Raw genomic sequence first — 21,440 nt, forward strand, 5'->3', positions numbered from 1 at the left:
AACGTTGAATATAATTCATTTGGTCAAACTCAAATAAATAAGTTCAAGTAAAAAAAAAAATTAAATCCAATATATATCGAAACAAATGCTTTAAATATTTATTATATTATCGAATTATACCTTTCAATCATTGAATATTATCAAATATTTTATTATATATTTTTTTACATTTTTATATTTAAAATATAAAAATATTTTTAATAATTAAATTACTAATAATAAAAATTCTATATCCGCATTAATAGAAAAATTAAATAAAATATCCTAAAATATAATTATTTAATAAGTAAATAATTTTTTCGATAATGAATTAATAATAATATTGTATTGTTTACATTATTAGTTTTATTTTATATTATGAAATAGACATTATTTTATTATTACATTCTTGATTTATATTATCAAAATTTTATTATTTCATTTTATTATTAATTGCTATTAATAATAAATATTATTAATAATTTTTATTATTTATATTATTTTATCATTATTTAAATTTTTAAATTAATTATTAAATCTAATCTAAATTTAATTTTTAATAAATATACGTATAATATATAAATATATTCTAATATTAATATTAGCGCTTTATCCATAAAGATTTTGATACTTATTCTCTCGCAGAAATAAGAGAGATAGATATCAAAATATACTACACATATATTTTACTACACATATATTATATTGAAAATCAGGATTCATTAATTAATTAATTATATGTATAATATAATTATTGTATTATATGTATAATAAAAACTATTCAAAACATTGACAATAATATCATTAAAATTATTATCATTAAATTCGATGACGTATATTTCTTTCTAGATTAATAATAGAATTGCATGATTTCTTTAGCTTGCAGATTTAATATATAAAAAATAGTTTTTAAATTTATTTTTCAAGGACTTCAAAATTTTGAATTTTTTTTTATATTTTTTAAATATCTTTGTATTTTTATAATATTTTTTTCTTTAGTTTTTTTCATATTAGTTATATTATAAATTTGTTGATATTTTAAATTTATTAAATTTATATATTTTGAATATGCAATAAATGAGTAAATTAAAAATATTTCTGAAATGATAATTTTTTTTGATTCTGAACTAAAATAAAATTTAGTTTAGTTCAGAAATATTAGAAATAATTTAAAATTATTTTAATAAGAACCATCATTTGATAAAAATCAAAATTATGAATAGTAAATAACTGAAAAAAAATTTATGAGAATAATAAAAATGATGATTTTTAAATAATTTGCAACATTTCAACCAATTTATCGATTAAATTTTATTTTCAATATCTTGTATATCATTATAGAAAACAATTTTTAAAAATCAAATTAAATTTTCGTTATTAAAAGTCATAAAAAACCTCATCCTATTATAATTATTAAATTCAGAAAGATACACAAAATATATTTACTATTAATTATTTAATGAATTAATATTAAGTCAATAATTCATTTCCTTTAAAAATAATTTATATTATCAGAATAGAATAAAAATATTTAAAATTAGCAACCAAAACTATCTATAAAACGCATGAATGAAATAATCATACCTCCGAAGAGAATCCCTCGACAAGAATGGCGACCAACAGATTGAATAGAACGTAATTTCCAAAGGTCATTAATGCGACGAAATAAAGAGCTGCCCAGTGAGACGTCTTCTGCATTCCATTGAACAACACGACATTCCAATCTTCCTGCGTCAAGATCTATACGAAATGGAAAAGGAAAAATTCTTCATGTAAAAGAAAACATAAATATCATTCGTTACAATTCGAACGATAGGCAAAAAATATTCTAAATTCACGACAAACAAAATGTGAAACTAGAAATGTCTCTATCGAATTAACTAATTGTTAATCGATCCTTCATATCGTTTACTTGAAAGAACTAGCTTTAAATCACTTGATTCGCTAGTTCTACATACCGGAAGCTGAGAAAATAGAAAAAAAGGAAAAAGAAGTATAGTATATAACAATACTGATTAATTATTTAGTTTCGATATTCTCATTTCTATGGATTATAAATTATATTTGCACCCATTTAATCGCGAATTTCTCTCTGTTTTCAACGCGTTCAGATTAATTAAAGATTTCATTTTAGAAACGGTTTATTTATTTGGCTGTACTGGATTTATTTAAATGTTTCTCAATCGCGATATATATATAATATAATCATATATAGGCAATAAGCATAACAATATGATGCAGTTATTCATTTAAAAAAAGAATAAGATAACAGTGGCGATAGCGTAAATCCGTGTAATCGATTAACTTCCATGTCGGCTGACAACAAATCGTGTTAATCGCCACAACAAATAAATCGTTTATTATTTATTTTATTTCCGTTTATCCTCTATCCAATCACAAAAATTAGTACAAAGTTTGGATCGAAAGAATGAAAAGAGATAGAAAAAGGAAAAAAAAATAAAATTAGTAAAAAAGAGAAGAAATGTGACGGAAAGAGAGAAACTCGTCGATACATTACTAATCTAGTACGACACTTTTATTGACTTTCGAAGTACGGATTGCGTACTACAATGGCTGGGTCAAAAATGATACAAATAAATTCAAACTTATATTTTTGTTATTTAATTAATCGATTGTTAATCGATTGGGACAAAAATGACTCAGCCGTTAAATTACTAAAATCAAATCGTGTACAAAGGAAAAGAAAAAATAAGAGAGAAAAAGAGAAAGAGAAATAGAGGGAGGAAGAAAAGAAAGAGAAAAAGAGAAAGAGAGAGAGACAGGAAGAAAAGAAAGAGAGAGAAAATGAAAAAGAAGAAGAAACAGAACAAAAAGAAAAAATTTAAAATATGTCAATATATGCATATATTTCAGTAGTATGATATCAAGAAAATGAATTGGAACGCAATGGAGCGAAAAAGCGAAAGAAACTACACAATATTATGTAACACGTATGTATATAGATATAGATAAATATAGATTGTAGATACAGAATTACAGATATGGATGCAGATAATAGATATAGATATAGATAGACATCGATATAGACATATAGATATAGATAATAGGCAAACCAATAGACAGAGATAAACATAGATATAGATACAGATATAGATATAGAAATAGATATAGATAGATATAGACAGATATACAATCACCCACGAAATTTTCCTTATACTTTATAGCAATTTTTGTTCAAATAAATTTTATTTCAAAGTTTATTTATCTTATCAATAAAATCAAGATCTAGATTACTACTATTATTACGAATTTAGTAAAAAAAGATTGATATATGAACATATAGATATTTATTAATAATTAATATTAAATAATTAATATTAAATGAGATATTATATATTTTTAAATATATAACAAAATTTGTATATACTTATGTGATCACTATATCTTAATATAAACCACTTAAAAAAAAAATTGATCGATTCTATTTTAACATTTTGGTGATAAAATCTTAATTTTGACAACAAAATATATATTCAAATAATAAATCTCATGGAATTGATCAATTTAGTATATTTCATATTTGAATCATATTTGAATTTATCATTCAAAAATTAAATATCTAATTACATCAAATGATTCTTTTATAAATATTTTCATGGGTAACTATAGATATAGCTATAAATAAGTATATGTATAGATATAGATATAGATATAGATATAGATATAGATATAGATATGAATATAGATGAATATAGATAGATATAGATAAAGATTAGAAGTATCATATGCTTATAAATACTTAGCATATACAATAGTATATATTTTCGGTGTAAGAAAGAGGGGAACAGTGGTACCTGAAAGACCGTGACAAGTGCCCAGACGATGTCGTTGAAATGTTTGCGATCACAGCGACACAATGGGTGCCGCGAGACCACCTCGGCACAGGTGCAGGGCCGACTCCGGTCCGCCCACATGCAAAACTTACCCCCGAACAGGTACATCCCTAGGATGCTGCAACCGAGACAATCCGCTGGCCTAAAGTATCACCGCGATGAACGATGAATGAAGAAGGAAATGAGAAATTGGAATATTCGAAGCTGCTTACCGTGAAATGTCTTCATTCTGTCTCTCATTCATTTCATTTTGATTTTTCTTTTCTTTTTTTTATTTTTAACATAATTTTTAACATTTTTTTATTTTTAAATTCTACATAGGTCAGCGAGATTAATTTTTTTCGAAAATTCTATACTATTGTTTTAATTCGAAATATTCATTATTGTATATACATATATAATATATAGAGTGAGCAACCTAATCTAAATTACTAAAAAATATTTTTATATGAAAGTACAAACAAAAATAGTAACTTAAATTTACATAATTGTAACTTAAATTTGTTATAAAATTTGATCTTGCTATTGGAAAAAATTGTAAACAAAATAAAATATTGTTTATTATAATAAATACATGTACATAATAATTCAATAAGTGCAAATGAAAAGCATTACATATATTTATTTTTTAATTACTAGTTTTTAAACCTATCTATCTATTCCAATAATTTTTTAATTAATACTTGCTTAAAATTGAAAAAAATAATAAGTGCTATTATAATAAGAATAAGAAAAACCATCATTTAGAATATATAGATTAAAAATATTATTTCACTTATTGATAAATATCTACTTATATCAATTATAACATAATAATATTTTACGTTAAAAATCGTTTAAAAAATATTGTTTACATTTTTAGTAATACTTCAAATTTTACACATTAAAATTAAAAAAATTCAATGTAAACAAAAAAATAATTCATAAATAATTATTCTGTATCCTATTCCATCACTCATACTTTTGTTTAAAATATATTTTGATATAGCAGTTTACAAACAATTTAGCTAGCAATGTTAATAAGAATCACCCTATAATAAAACTGATCCATGAGACCATAAAAATGCGAACATTATTAAATTTGTATGGTATCGATCTTTTCTTAGTTGTAGAAAACGATCGGCAATTCGAATGTAAAGCTGGTAAAAATACGTATCCGGGTTACGTAATCCCTTAAGCGGTGCTTTGGATGTCGGTTCGAATATGGCCGTGAATATTTTAAGCGGTAATTTCCAGCCGGAATTGCGGCCGCCGTTTCCCGGTGCGTTAGTTAGCGCATTGTTCATCGCCACGAAAATTACCTTCGAGCTGAATAGAGATTGAAATTGAAATCGTATTTAAGGAAACTCTCGATTATGATTCGTGGACAGGTTTATCGAAACTCCAAGAATAAGTATTTGCTTGGATCATTTGTCCGATGACTGAGCTTTAAATTGTTTCTACGTAAAATGAACAGTGTAGCATGTAATGTATATATTAATGTTGACTTTGGTGCAAACTGAATCGAACGAGTATTGTATAGTTCAAATAGAATTATATTATGGTGTCTTAAATAAAGCATTACGATATAAAAAATTGTTTCAGCAAATTTCTGAGATAGTTACGTATTTTTATTTTTTAATTGAAATATATTTAATTTTTTCATATAATGTGAATTTAATTTTATGAATATATTTTTCTTACAAAATTTTTGAGAAATTTTTTTTTTGTTTCAATATATTAATTCTATTTTATCTTTTTATTATTAATTTTATTTTATTCTATTTATTATATATGACATTTATCATGATGAATAAAAGGAGTAATATAATAAGTTAATTGGCAATGTCATCTAAAAATGGACAAAAAAATGCAATAGAATTTTCTCTCGTCATAATATGTTTTGACATATTTCCTGTCACTAAAAAATTATATATGCTACATTTTCATTCATTTCAGATTTAATCAATAATATGTAACCGTAATGTTTTGGAGGAATTAAATATAATAAAAGTTTAACTTTACATTATTTAAAGGCTAAAAATAAATTATATATAAATTTTTATATAATATCAATTTATAATTTATAATTGAATTTTTTCTTCTTTTTAATTGATGGATTATATATGTAACTTTATAACAATGTAATTAATTATATAATAATAAATTATTGAAATGAATATAGTTAATAAATATAGTAATCGAAATAAATAAATAATACAATATTATTGTAATAAAATAAAATTTCATTTAAATAATAAGAAATATATAGATTATCAATCTATATTATACTCCAGAATTCCATAAAATATTTTATCCCATCTCATAAATAATATTACTTTTTCATTAATAAAAATATGAATTAACAATTTTTAGCATTTAGATTTAATATCATTTAAATATTAAATTTATCATATTTATTACTTAATTATATTATATTACTTAATTAAATATCTTTTTTTTTTCTTCAAGATTGATTTATTATATTTTAGAATATTTTAATATAAAAGGCAGATTTGAATATCTAAATATCACTTTTTTTTTTAGTAACATAAGAAACATTTAAAATAAAATTTAAATGGTTTAAAGATACAATTTTATTTTTTTCATTTTTCAATTTTTCAAGAATACTATTATTTATTTTTTTTTGTGCAAAATTCAATATTTTATATATAAAAAACTAATAGATATAATTTTTTCTGCTTCATATTTCTGCATTTATCATATTTCTGCGTTATCATTTTTTATATCAAAATATATAGAAATATAATATTTTCATCAATATAAAAATGAATGAAATGATAAAAATGAAAACTGATAAAAATATTTTTTTTTTATTATATTGATGTTAAATATATTCAATTATAGCAAATCAAAAAATTCACAACCAATTATAAAATTCATAACAATATGATTTAATCAAATATAATTTTCTTGTAATACAATTACAAAAAAACTCATAACAATTATATAATAGTATATAATAAATATATTAAGAAAAAGAATATTTTAAACAAATATAAATCTATTTAAAAAACTGATAATTATTAATAATTAAAGTATTTTTTTATTTTTTTAAAAAAAGATAATAATTGATAAAAATAAATTTATTATATTAATTCTTCATTTTTTTTAAAGAATTTTCTTATTTTTGCAAATATTTTATTTCATAAATCATAATTATCTTAAAACACATCTAAATTTTGATTTTAAGATACAATCACAGTTACAAAACAATCATACGATTATACATGAAACTTTATATTATATATAAATGTTCAAAATAATGTTCAAGAATGATAATATATTTTTAAAAACGAACAATCACGATTAGTATGCTCTTATAATTATTTATTAAATAATAGCAAAATAATAGCAAATTCTGATTATCTGATTATCATTATTCATCATGTCTTCTGAAGTGGAAAATTGCTATTGCATCTTGTATACCGCAATTCAATGTCTTTGAATTTCGCGGGCTTATAAATCTCTGTTAGTCTGTAGCGATAAATCAAGGACACTGCCTTATATAAAATTAATTACATAAACCTAATTGAAACTATCTATGTAAATGACTGATAGTTAACATTTTCAAAATATTATCAGAATATTAGAAATAAAGACTTTAATAAATAAAAATTTTTTAATTTTTGAACACTTTTTATCAAATATATTAAATAAATTTGATCAAAAAAATTTATAAAAATTTTCTTTTAATTATATTATATTTTTTAATTACATAAATTTTAAATATTTAATTATAATAAAAAAATACTTATATTTAACTTATATTGAAACATCTTGCATAAAATTTACTGGATAAAAGAAAAGAGAATATATTTTTCTGTCATGAAAAAAAATATTATAAAAATAATAATTAGAATTATATATGATAAGAATAATAATTAAAATATACAAATTTTATTTTAAATTTTTCGCCGATTAGAGATTTTGAAATGTAGAGTAATATAACTTATTCCAGAGATTAGTATAGTAGAGATTAGAATAGTAACATTTGAATTTTAGATTATGATATATATTCTTGAAAGGATTCAATTCTGTTTCAGATAAAAGAGAGACTGAATTAATAAGAACCATTTGATATCTATAATAATCTAAAATTCAAATGTTACTATTCAAATCAAATTATTGACAAATATTGAGAAAGAGTTTTAATAATAGTAATACAATAATAATAATAATAATTAAATAATTAAATTCAATTTCAATATAAATTCAATTTTTTTAATCATTTTGTAATCATGAATGAGATATTCCATAACATAATATCATTTATATGATGTCATATGATGAAGATATTTTGCAACACAACATTACTACTGATCTATATTTTTAAATATCATTCATCTAAGAAAGAATTATTAAAGACTATTAATTAAGGACTAAGAGTAATTCTCATTGTATTAAATATTTCGTCCATGGTTGCAAAAAATTAATTTGTTCGCCTAATAATTAACAATAATAAATATTTTTCATTTAAATCAAACCAAAAAATCAGAAAAGATTTTAAGGGATTTAAAACGAAAATTCAATTTTCTTTTTAAAAAAGACATAGAATTTGTTCGCTTAATAATATGAGAACGAATATTCGAGAACAAATATTCAAGAACGATGTTTTATATTCAATGTTTTATATTTATATTCAAAATAATCGAATCAAATCGGTAAATAATTCAGTTCGAATCAAAATTGACTTTAAAAAAACGAAGACATTTCACGATTGCAGCGTATAAGCAGGTATATCGGGTGAACAGCGAAAACAACTGTCACTCGAAGCTTGTACAGTCACATTCTGCAAGATCGGCGATATCTGTTCATTTATACAAATACTATGTAATCCTGTATTCGGACGAGAGAAAAAACAAACAAGGCGTAACGTGTGTCAAATAACTTATACTATAATACATTGTTATTAAGCGATATAATTACACAAGCTGCGTGTACAAATTGTAAGAGAAAAACATACGTATAGTAATAAAATTGAGAAAGAAAAATTGTATTATTTGGACTCTTATCGTAAAAATAAAATATTGATGTTTGTATTACAGCTAGGAAAATTGTCGTATTGTATTTTATAAAATTGTGATTCATGTTACGATATACGATCGACGTTACTGATTAAAACAGAATGTATCAAAAAGATTGAACAAAATTTTATATTAGTTATATATCTCAGAACAAGAAAAGAAATTTATATATTAATAAATAATGTTTGTCAATAAATTTTAACAAAGATTTTAAAACAATAAATTCAAAATTTTAAAAATTTTAAAAATCATATTTTTGAGATATTTAATTAAATTCTTTTATGCATATTCTTTTATATTTTTTTATATTCTTTTATTATATATTTGTAATATTTTGCCACAAATTTCAAACGTTTAAAAATGATCAAAACATCATTACTAGTTAAAATCAAAATATTAAATATCATTATTATTTTTAATATTTTTAATAAATAAATATTTTTAAGAAGCTATTATTATATTATAATAAATATTTATTCATTTTATATTATAGTAGTAATAATTATATATACAAAAATAATCTTATAATATATATATATATCTTATAAATAAAAAACCAATAAATTCATTAAATTTAATTCCATTTATTTTAATATATTTATTTAAAATGAAAATAAATGAAAACAAATACATAAAAATAAATAAAAGATACATATTAATTCTTTAATAATTTTCTAAATAAAATATAGGCACTTAATAATAATAAAATTTATTATATAATATTAATAAAATTACATTTGAGGAATTTATAAGAAATATAAATTATATATATATAATCTTTTTTTTAGAAATAAAATAAGTATAAAAAATAGTACACAAAATTTATATTTAATTAAAAAATTTTATCAATTTAATTTCTACTTTAATAAATGAAATAAAATATTTGAAAACAAAATACAAAATTTGTTTAAGTTTATTCAGATAGAAATTAATTTTTATTAATTTCTTCAAGTAAAAGATTTTGTTATATACTTATATTATATTCTTTTTCCTCTGAATCTTTCATTTAATTATAAAGAAAGTAATTAGAATTTAATTAGAAATTTAATTAGAAAAAAAATAATTATAAATGATTCTTAAACAATAATATTTAGTAATATAATAAAATTCTTAAAAAATTAATGATTGTTATAAATAAATGATTACAAATATTATGAATAAATTTATAAAGTAATTATAAAAAATATGTCAATTTTAATTTAATTATAACTTAAGAATAAACGATTATTACATACAGAATAAACGATGTATGATATATAGTTTTTATATATGTAGTTATATGTAGATATATGCAGTTTTTTTTAAAGAATATTACAAAAATTTAAAGAAAATAATAGACTAACATGTATTAAATTACTTATCTAACAAATAATAAGTTAAATTATTTAAATTGTATCTCATTTTATAACATTTTGTATTTTTATATATTTTACATATTCTTACAAATAGAAATTAAACATAAATTTTTGTCCAATCTTTCTATACTCCGTATATAAATATCAACTAGTATCCGTTATTCAAAATATCATTTTGCAACGAACAATGCGATGTATTTATAATTAATGACTTTGTACAATTCGTCATATTTTTATATACAAAATGATATAATCAATGAATAGAATGTTGCTCTGCATAAATCAAAAGTAAATCAAAAATAAATCTTAAGAAAACAATAATATTTTTACATTTGATATTCATTTTTGAGAAAATTGAGTTAAAAACTGAATTTCCACTAGAACTAAATATAAGTGAATTATTGGTAAAATTATTCTATAAGTAAAAAAAAGGAAAAAATATAATATATTATATAAAAAAATTTATTTTATTTAAATTTTCGTTTTCAAGAAAATTAAAATTAAACATAAGTAAGCAATTAAATATTCAATTTAAAATGAAAAAATTTTCTATATTTATCATTTATGTAAAATAATATTACAATAATTCATATTTAATCAAAAATTAGTCTATTTTCAAATTTAATTTTCTTAAAAATAAAAAATTTGTTATAAAAAAAATGTTATTTTTTATTTCTGACTTATTAAATTATATAATCAATTATCAATATAATCAATAATCATCATTATTTCGAATAATACATTATACACATAACTTTTCAGATTCTAAATATATATTGTTTAATTAGAAATATGAATATTTTTAATCTAAAATTTCTTATTTTTTATCTTATTTGAATATTAATCTTTTTAGTAAAATTTTACACAATAATAGATTTTAAAGATAATGCCATTCTATTTTTAGACCAAATAATTAATTCAAGATATTTAACATTAAAGTTAAATATATATTTAGTAAAATGTATTTTTACTACACTAAACCTTTGATAAATATTCTCACATCTTCAACATAAATAGGTTTAAAAATTTAATGTTAAAATATGTTTTAAACAATTAACCTGTTTTTAAAATCAAATATATACCTACACATAATTAGTTATAATATTCCAAGATCCATTTTACAAAATTTTTCTTATTAGTTATTTTGAGAATAGAAAATAAAATATTTTAACATTCTCATTAATTGTTCGAAAGAGAACATATTACTTCGTTATTATATCTATGTTAGAAATACAAATCTATTGCACAAAATCATCTCGCATTGTCATATTGCTCATATTAGTTCATATCTAATCCAAAAAATAAATACAATTTTAAAATTTCAATTATATCGATTATAATTTAATAAAAAGTAATATTAGTACCGCCGCGGAGAAGTCATATAGTACCTGTCGTTGCAGAATGTCACGGTTGATGTTTATTCGAATAAAAAGAAACCAGGAGAGAATAAAAGAACATAAACAATAAAAATAAAAACAAGTAACGCCAAAGCATAAATATGTATATATAATATAATGTATAATTTCTCTAAATATAATAAGTAAGGTTAAAAATCTTAAAACTTTCAGCGGCTGGTTGCACAATTACACACTAGCTATCGATATTAGCAGTATCTGTAATATTGTTGTTATATATTTCATATATATGTTTCTAGAATAACAGTTTATCTGGAATTTGAATAGCATGGATATTTGGGTATTGGGTATAATAAAGGTGTCTATCTACAGCAGCTAAACGGAGAGATATTAATAGTAACGTAATCGTACGGAATGGAGACGGTTGTACTTTTTATTTATGTTTTTCCTTCTTACTCTCTTTTTTGTTTTGTTTTTTTTTTATGGTTTCATCATTTTTATTTTTTTTCTTTTTTTCGTTTCAAATAATTTATTTTTATTTTTCTTTGGTTCAACGGATGTGTCACGCGCCAATTTTTTCAATCCGGAATATTGAGACTCCTGTACGCGTTTATATCGCATATTTACGCGACATATCATTTTATTCTCTTTATCGAATGTTCGTGCGCGGACATGTTGGAACACAAAGTGAATAGTCGAACAAAGAGAGATAGAGAGATTGAGAATATAAACAAAGTAAGAATGATAGAAATAGTGTGAAAATATCGAATTAGATATAGAATTAGAGGTACTAAAAAGGAAAGTTATCCAAATTTTATATAAAATAACGATTAATGGAAGTAATATCATTTTATTTTCTAAACTAAATGAGCAATTGAAATGAGCGATATTCGTTCGAAGGATTTTACATCGATCAGAAAAATAGCAAATGATAGAATAATCGATTATTAAAAGAAATACAAATGATTCATTTTTTAAATAAATTTAAAAAATAAAAAGCTTGGAATAAGAAAGAAAATTATAAACATTATAAACTTATTTCAATTATTAAGAATTAAAGAGTTTTTCTTCCACTTTTTAGAATTAATTTAAAATTTAAAATTTGAATTACTTTCCTTATAAATATGAAACTTAAAAATTCGAATTCGTTTAATAAACAAACATGTACAGATATGAGACATAAATGACACCACATGTAACTAGCTGAGAGAAAAAAATGGCGTGATAGGCTCAAAATGTGCTACACTGTTAAAAATTCATGGCATGATGGTCAATACGCGTTATTGTATCCTATTTTGTGTACTGTTCCATGGTTGTAAGAAATTATTTCATTGTTGAAATATTCATCCATTCTGTTATTTATAGTTCATGTTATGTTATTTTTTAGCGATATAGCGCAGGAAGCTTTAACTATCAAAATTAACTTCAAATGATCCCACATGCTGTGGTTTCTTAATTTATGATTTGTTTTCGATGAAATTGGAATTTATTTTATTGAATAAACATTCTTCTCGATATTATAGTTAGAATTGTGTCACGTCTAATTGTTCATAAATACGAATTTGGATTATTCTCAAGAGAATAAGGAAAAATTGATTCAATTGAGTGACATAACTCGTCTGAATTACAAAAATGTATTTTATGTTAAGATAGAGATTTTGATTTATTGCTTTGATGTTTTCGAAAATGAATAATTTATATTTGCAAAATATATTAATACTTCTGCATTCTTAAAATAAATTAGAATAAATTTACTTTTATATTTAATTATAATTTTTAATTATCTAATCAATTATTTTAAATATGATTTATATATGAGTTATTAAAAAATTATTTAAAAAAATTTGTTATATGAATATAAAATACATTAATTTATAATATTAATTGATTTTAATAAATGTTTAAAAATTTTAGAACTATATTGTCATAAAAAATTATTTTTATATGATTTTTGTATAATTTTAGCAATATTAATGTGTATGGCATAAATATTAATAAATTTAAAATTCGAACAAAATTTTTGTCAAAAACTTTCAACGATAATTTAATATTTAAGCTAAATGATATTACAGAACGAATTGAAAAAAAACTAGGATATGCCATCAATAATAATGTTTTAAGAAATGTTATTGAAACTAATCCATGAACAAGATAAATGATATTTCAAAAAAGAGCAAGCTATTATTTGTGTATTTAATTTAAATAGAGAAGCTAAAGAAAATAGATAAATGGATTTCACATGAGTTAAATAATAAACAAGAGAAATAGAAGTTAATCATTAAAATTATGAGAAATAAATAAAATGATCAATCTTTAAAATAAATCGTTAGTTTTAATAAAAATCGTTAGTTTTATATTCACTATTTATATTGAATATTTAAAATTTTAATAAATATTTTTATGATGATTGAAAATATTTAAGACAATAAATTAAAATATTAATAAAATTGATAAAAATAAATATATACAATATACAGAATAATTGTTATTTATAATATTATTTATAATATTAATATATATTAGATGATATTAATATATATTATTTATAATATTATAAATATATATTAGATTATTTATAATATTTATTTATTTATTGTTACTTCTTACATTTTAAAATACAATTAAAACAAATACACATATATTGAATTAATGGAATGCAAAATGCAATAAAAATAGAAAATAATTTTTTTAAGTAACTTTTATACTAATAAAATTTTAAATAACATTTTTAAATAACATAAAATTGTAATAATTAAACTTTAACAATTAAATTGTAATAATTATTATATGATAAAACATAATTATAATTTCCTAAATAATTTTTTAGCAAATATCAATTTTTTTAGAAGTTAAAAATCTATAGAAAAATTGAATGCAATTTCAATGATTTTTATGAACTAATTACATATTTGATATTATTTTTAAAAAAACCATTTTATATAATACCATTTATAAAACTATTTTATAAATTTAATATTATTTAAAATTTCCAATGATGATTGGAATAATATATAAATGAATATTTAAATAACATTTTTTTGTAATAGCATGTTAATCATGAAAAATACTTGTTTAATATTCTTTGATATATTTTATAGGTACATACATTCTTGTAGAAAAATATACAGAATAATTCATTAAATTAGTTTACCTGAAAACTAATCTTTGCTATTAATTTCAAATAATATATAGAAAAACTATGATTTATAATTTATGGTTTCAATGAGTGTATGATATAATAATAATAATTTCATTGCAAGTGAAAATAGCATTGTATATTATACCGTTATAATAATTTACAATAATTTACTCAAATTCTAAACATAAAAAGAATTATCCATAAAAAAATATAAATTTTTTTTAAAAAATTTGTTATTACTCTTTTTATTATTGTTAATTTTTTTAATTTATCATTAATATATTATATTCCAAAATTAATCATGATATATTTTTGTTATTATTTATCCAAAAACGATATGTTATATTATATTATATTATATTATATTACATTACATGGCAAAAAATATATTGTAATATATTGGACAAAAAGATAAAATCATCTGTATATCACATATTCTTTTCATAAAGGAATGTTAAGTACTCGCATTTGTACACAAAGTATACAAGCAAAGAAGGTTTAACTTTCTGGCTATGACGGAGACGGTCGAGAAAAGTTACTACTGCGTGACCGTCCAAACTGCGAGTATATATTCCTAATGGATAGAGTAAAGAAAGATATATCATCTCTCTAATTACCTGGTTAAATATTAGCTTGAATAATAAATGCTATTTTAAGGAATATTTCAAAAATTTGAATATTATAAAATGGACAATCATATGTAAGAAATAATTGATAAAATTTGAAATAATTTATAAAAATCAATTTATATTTATATTTAAGATAAAAATAGGAAACAATTATTTAATTATAATTTTTTTAATTGTATATAGATCAATTGAAAAGCATTTATTAAATAAAATTTTCATTTCCATTTTCTATTTTTAAAAAGACTAATTGCGAAATAGACAAAAAATCTTCTTTTTAAATATTTGAAAAAGAAAACTTTATTCTAAATTAACAATAGTTTACACTCAAAAATATTCTTTAATGGAATTGGAAATATGAAACATTAATAAAAGAAAAAGAATGTGAAGTATAAATATAGATAAATATTACTTATAAGTATTATTTCTTTATTTATTTCATTTTATTTAATTCTTTATGATACATACTAAAATTATTAAAATTTATAATATTTAAATATTCGATTCTCATTTTTATAATTTTAAAATAAAACCATTTCGAAATTTATAAAATATTTTTCATGAAAAGTCATTAACAAATTTAAAAAATATAAAAATATAATTCAAATTATTTGATAAAAATATGAAATTTTAAAATAAATAAATTACTTTACATAGTTGTACACAATAATAAAAATAAAAAATATAATATATACATAATTTTAAATCGATTTCATATAAGTCAATAACCCTTAATGCCTTTTTAATCTTTTTATAATTGGAATGAAATTATTTAGAAAATATTTATTCTTTTATATGTCCTCAATAATTATAAAATAATTATTTTTCTAACTTTTTGTAATAATAATGAATTAATAATTGTATTATGTGTAATAGACTTTAAATATTTAACATTTAATAGTTTAACTAAATTTCTCATATCATATTCTGTAATAATTAAAAAATGTTATAAATATTATTACATAATATTTATATAATTTTACATTTTATTTTGTAATTTCATATATATATATGTATATAATAAATATATAATAAATAAAATATAAATATAAATATATATATAATATATATATATAATAAATAAAATAATATAATAATATAATAAAAATTTATAATTTATAATATAATATATAATATAATATAATAATATAATAAAATATAATAATAATATATTAAAAATTTAAACTAAAATTTATTTATATAACCTTTTTTTTTAGTAGATTAATAGATTATAAGTTTTAATGTCATATTAACTGTACATTTATGATTATTAAAAGTTATAGTTAACTATGAAGATCGTATAAATATCACATACTGCTACAGAAAATTAAAAACAAAAAATCTGAAGATATATATATATTTAGTTCTTATAATTGGCTAATATTCGTTTTAATTTAGATTTTAAAATATTCAAACGTTTTGATAATCGATTGAATATTACTGTACAAATAAAAATACATTTCCAATTGTTACATTATTTTTTATAACAAAAGAATCAATTCACAAAACAAAAGTAATTAAAGATTAAATATCCGGAAAACGATAGATTTTAAAATTTATATTTTCAGATTTTTTTTAAGATTTATAACTCTATATATTTTTATTATCAAAACATAATCGTTATAGAATGGATGGAATCTTTTACGTAGATTTATTGGTCTTTATATATAATCGTTAGGATAGGAAAAAAAAAATTCAGAAAAAAATCAAAAAATCAAAATTTTCTACCTCTTCCATCACTTCTATATTTTTCTTTACACAGAGCGATACGGTAGAATGGATATCATATATTTTACTGGCGAATGAACTTTGGATATAACTCTCCAATTCTATTTGTTTCCATGAAAATAAAATTAATAATATTATAATTATAATATAATTATAATTATAATTTTTGATTTGATATGGAAATCAAGAATTAATAATTACTGCAAATATAATAAACTGTTTGACGACAGTGAGATATATAACAAAATATGAGAATATGTACACATGACGAGGATACACATATATACACATGCGGATGTTTATGCAAATTCGCAGTAACATAGAAATTATAATAATAATTGTTATGAATATTTATGAACAATATGAATGTAACGAAAATATTAGATACAATCGTAAAAAAAATAATTATAACAAAAAATAAATTTATTAGAAATAATAATTATAACAAAAATATATAATGATAAAATAAAAATCAAAGAAATAATTTTTTAAGTAAATTAATTTTCTCATCAAATATAATTAATAATTTCAAGTAAGTTGTTAATAATTTTTTATAGTATGAAATTGTAATCATAAACGACGAATTGAAATAAAAAGATCTATAAATAATCATTTTAATATGTTTATCTTCAAAAACATGGTTTAATAGAAAATATATTAAGAAATATATCATTTCTTGATATTGATAACAACATAATATAAGAAAAAAATCAACTTTGTCTTAATTGTTTGAATAAACTTCATACCGTATAATAATTTATTTATCTATATTATTTTCATGTTATACAACTAATGTAATAAAGAAATAAAGAAGATAAAGATAGAAATAATAATAACAATAATAATTAATAATAATAACAACAACAACAACAATAATAATTGTTTCAAACGCATTTTACGAGATTTTTCATAATTAGATTCAAAGATTATATAACAAATTAATTAATCTAATATAATTAATTTAATTAAGTTTAAATTAAAAAAAATTATTTTTTAAGAATAAAAGTTTTTTAAATGTTTATTTTATATATGTATTTTTTTTTAATCATATCATTACCAATATAAAGAAATGATATAAATAATATAAATTTTTAAATAAATTACATTTCATATATTATTTATCATAGTCATAATCATAGTTATTAAATCTTAATGAAGTTTAAATTTATTATAAAGTATTGTCATTATTTTAATACATATTTATCGAAACCATAAATCTTCATATCAAATGAATAAAACGAAATAAAAAAATTTAATTTTTTTAAAAATAGAATAAGAATAGTTTTGGAATAGTTTAATTTCTTTGAAAATTAATTTTATAATTAGTTTTAAAAAAATTCTAAAAAAAATACAATAAATGCAATAATTTAATTTTTTTAAAAATGCATTATAGATACAAAAAAATTCTTTGTTATGAATAAACTAAATTAGTTTATTTAATTTATAGGTATATAAAATTTTATAATTTTTTAAATTTTTGTGTTCCTTAACTCTTCATATTATTAAATTATTTTATTACAAAGAATTTGAAAATTTTAAAATTCATCAAAATAAATAAAAAATATTTCATAAATTCAAGAATCAATATATTTTGTACAAAACAAAAGTTTATATAGATATTTAATACATTATCTTCTTATTAGAAGATTTAATCAGCTTGATTTACTCTCTGTTATATCTGATTTATTTGTCAACAAATATAATGTGATGTATTTATAAAAAAATAAATAATATATTTCAATTACTATAATAAAATGTATAAATAATAAAATCAAAATTTTATAAATAAAATTTTATGAACAAAAATTATTCAATATAAATAGGTTATAAGTTTTAATTAAAATAATAATTAAAAGTTTCAGTCTTAAAGTTATCTTTATTTTTTTTAATGAAATCATTTTTTTTATGCATGTTGATTCTTTATAAAAAAATTATTAACTTATTTATGTTAAAAAAGTATTAATTTAAGAAATATTTTAATTTTGTATTTTTATATTAAATTTTTAATGTTAATTCTGTAAAACTTATGATATAAAAGACAAGAAACACAAAATTCTTTTTATTCCTTCCTTGTCTTTCATACAATATATTTTATAAAATTAAATATAAAATATTTCTGAAACTAATAGTTTTTCAATGTATAGTTTAATGCTTTCTTATTTTTTTATAGAAAATATTGATATATATGAATATTTATATTTAATGTGTTATTGCAAAATATAATTCACTCTCTAATATTATAAATAATTTAGATTAAAAAATATAATATAACAATTTGATATAGAAATATATATATAATTTTAAAATAGTTTAGTTAAATCATCTACATAAAAAATTTTTTAATTTCTTAATATCTTAATATCTTAATAATAATGTCTAATAATACTAAGTTCATAATTACTTATAAATATAAAACTATATTTTATTCCAAGACATTGATTTTATTATAATATCATAATATTTAAATATTATAATATATATATATATAATATAATATATAAATTTAAATATATAAATATATAATATATAAAATCTCTAATTAAACTTGTAATTATTTATAATTAATAAATATGAATTCAGTATTAAATAGCATGAAAATACGAAATTATGTTTTAAAATAAATCCATTTAAATCCTGAAATCTAATCTAAATTATTATAGTTGTTCATGATTCAACTATTACAAATAACAAATTATATTTTACTTCAAGATAAATCGATTTCAAATTATAATCTTATAAATTTTATCTAATATTATTAATTCAATGTTAATCCAATCTACCAAAGTTAAGTTATAGAAATTAAACTACTTTATTCAAAAAATAGATTTTAAATTTTATATCAAATATTTTTTATCTCAATGAATACTTCAATTCTTTAAAAATTCCTCATTTTCAATACGCATTATTTTATCACAAAGTAAAAATAAGAATTTCAAAATTCACCGGTGAAAAATACCATCAAAAAAGTTAGAGATCCCTGCGTCAATCGGCCAAATATATGTATCATATTTATAATTCGGATTGCCGTTTTTTACAGTGTAACGGAATGTCATATGATCGAATGTAGATATTGTAAGGAAATGTGTGCATATTGAAATACGATCAGGATTAACAGCGATGAGAAGTAGCAACACTAACACGATTACTTTGGGAGGACATATCAGCATGCAAAACGTATATAAAATGTGAACGATAATAATTAACATGCACGGCACGAGCGTACGATCAATCGAAGTAAAAGCGATCAAAGTTTGAAAAAACGCTGATACGAAAAAAAAAGAAAGAAAGAAAGAAAAATAAAAAAAAAATGGTTGGTATTTTCCATCTATGCTGATGCGACAATTCAAAACAATATCTCCAGTTTACGGAGAAAATTCTTAACAACCTTCTACCAGAATGCTAAAAAGAAATGTCAGTAGCTTGTCACTTCATTTCATGTCAGAGAAGAAATTGTGGGGAAAAAATCGTGGCTATTATATATAGCAAGCTATTATAAGTGAAAATTTATGCAACTTGCGACGACCACAACAAGAACACTCAACATAAACAAATGCGAAGCATTTCCTCGATACAAATTGCTGTTTGTACACAAGATGCGACGACTCAGCGTTTCTTGCGAGCAAAGAGCTTATATCACAGATATTTATTTGATCGAGAGAAAATTATTCGGTCAAAGGCATCGTGGACTATCGGAACGAGAATAAATTTGATCAAAAGCAATTGTGGCGATTTCGTTCGGATTTTATTTTGCGAAAGAAAGAAGAAAATGTATTTGTATTTGTAAGATGTGATGTAAGATCTTTCATTCGTTGACTATCAGCATGTTTCTTAAACGGTTTCTAAATGTTTATTACGCGAATCTGTTTCCTTTTTAATAATCGAGATTGTTATCATGTGATAATGAAATTTCATATTTATTAAAACATTTTAACTATTTGTAATTATTTTCTACTATTCTACAGGTTGCAATAAATTTGAGTAAAACTATTATTGAAGTTATGAAACACAAAATATGGATTTAGAAGAAGAAAATATATTCTTATTAAAATATAATATGAGAATTTAAATTAAATTCATTATAGATTCATAATTTACATTTTAAATTCAATTCGAAAATTTTTTATTTATATATTTTGAAATTATTTTGACCAATTGATTATCAAAAATTATATATTATATTTTTTTTATAGAATTTATTTTCCATTATAGAAAAATATGGAGGATAGAAAATCAATTTTTAATTAAATATTATAACTTCATAATATAATATATTAGAGACATCTAGAATATCTATTTTATTTTTTCTTCTATTTTATGTATATATATTATAATTTCTTCTATTTGCATCATTTTTTAAATTCATTTTTAAAATTTTTT

The 21,440-nt window shown here is 19.6% G+C and overlaps 1 protein-coding gene across 6 annotated transcripts in view; it reads right to left on the bottom strand.

The window, feature by feature from the left end:
- The window catches only part of LOC108002378 (voltage-dependent T-type calcium channel subunit alpha-1G), a 198,385-nt gene that overhangs the window by 37,219 nt on the left and 139,726 nt on the right, over window positions 1-21,440 (bottom strand). For 2 of the 6 annotated variants that reach the window (XM_062081494.1, XM_062081497.1), the window contains 2 exons: window positions 3,795-3,951; window positions 1,564-1,719 (listed from right to left, as the gene is read on the bottom strand). In XM_062081494.1, the coding sequence (XP_061937478.1) occupies window positions 1,564-1,719; window positions 3,795-3,951 (313 nt within the window). Of the gene's footprint in view, window positions 1-1,563; window positions 1,720-3,794; window positions 3,976-21,440 lie in introns of all 6 variants that reach the window. The other 4 variants (XM_062081495.1, XM_062081499.1, XM_062081496.1 and 1 more) reach the window with 2 other exon arrangements.

Source organism: Apis cerana, linkage group LG11, assembly GCF_029169275.1.
Source record: "Apis cerana isolate GH-2021 linkage group LG11, AcerK_1.0, whole genome shotgun sequence".
NCBI classification, from domain to species: domain Eukaryota; kingdom Metazoa; phylum Arthropoda; class Insecta; order Hymenoptera; family Apidae; genus Apis; species Apis cerana.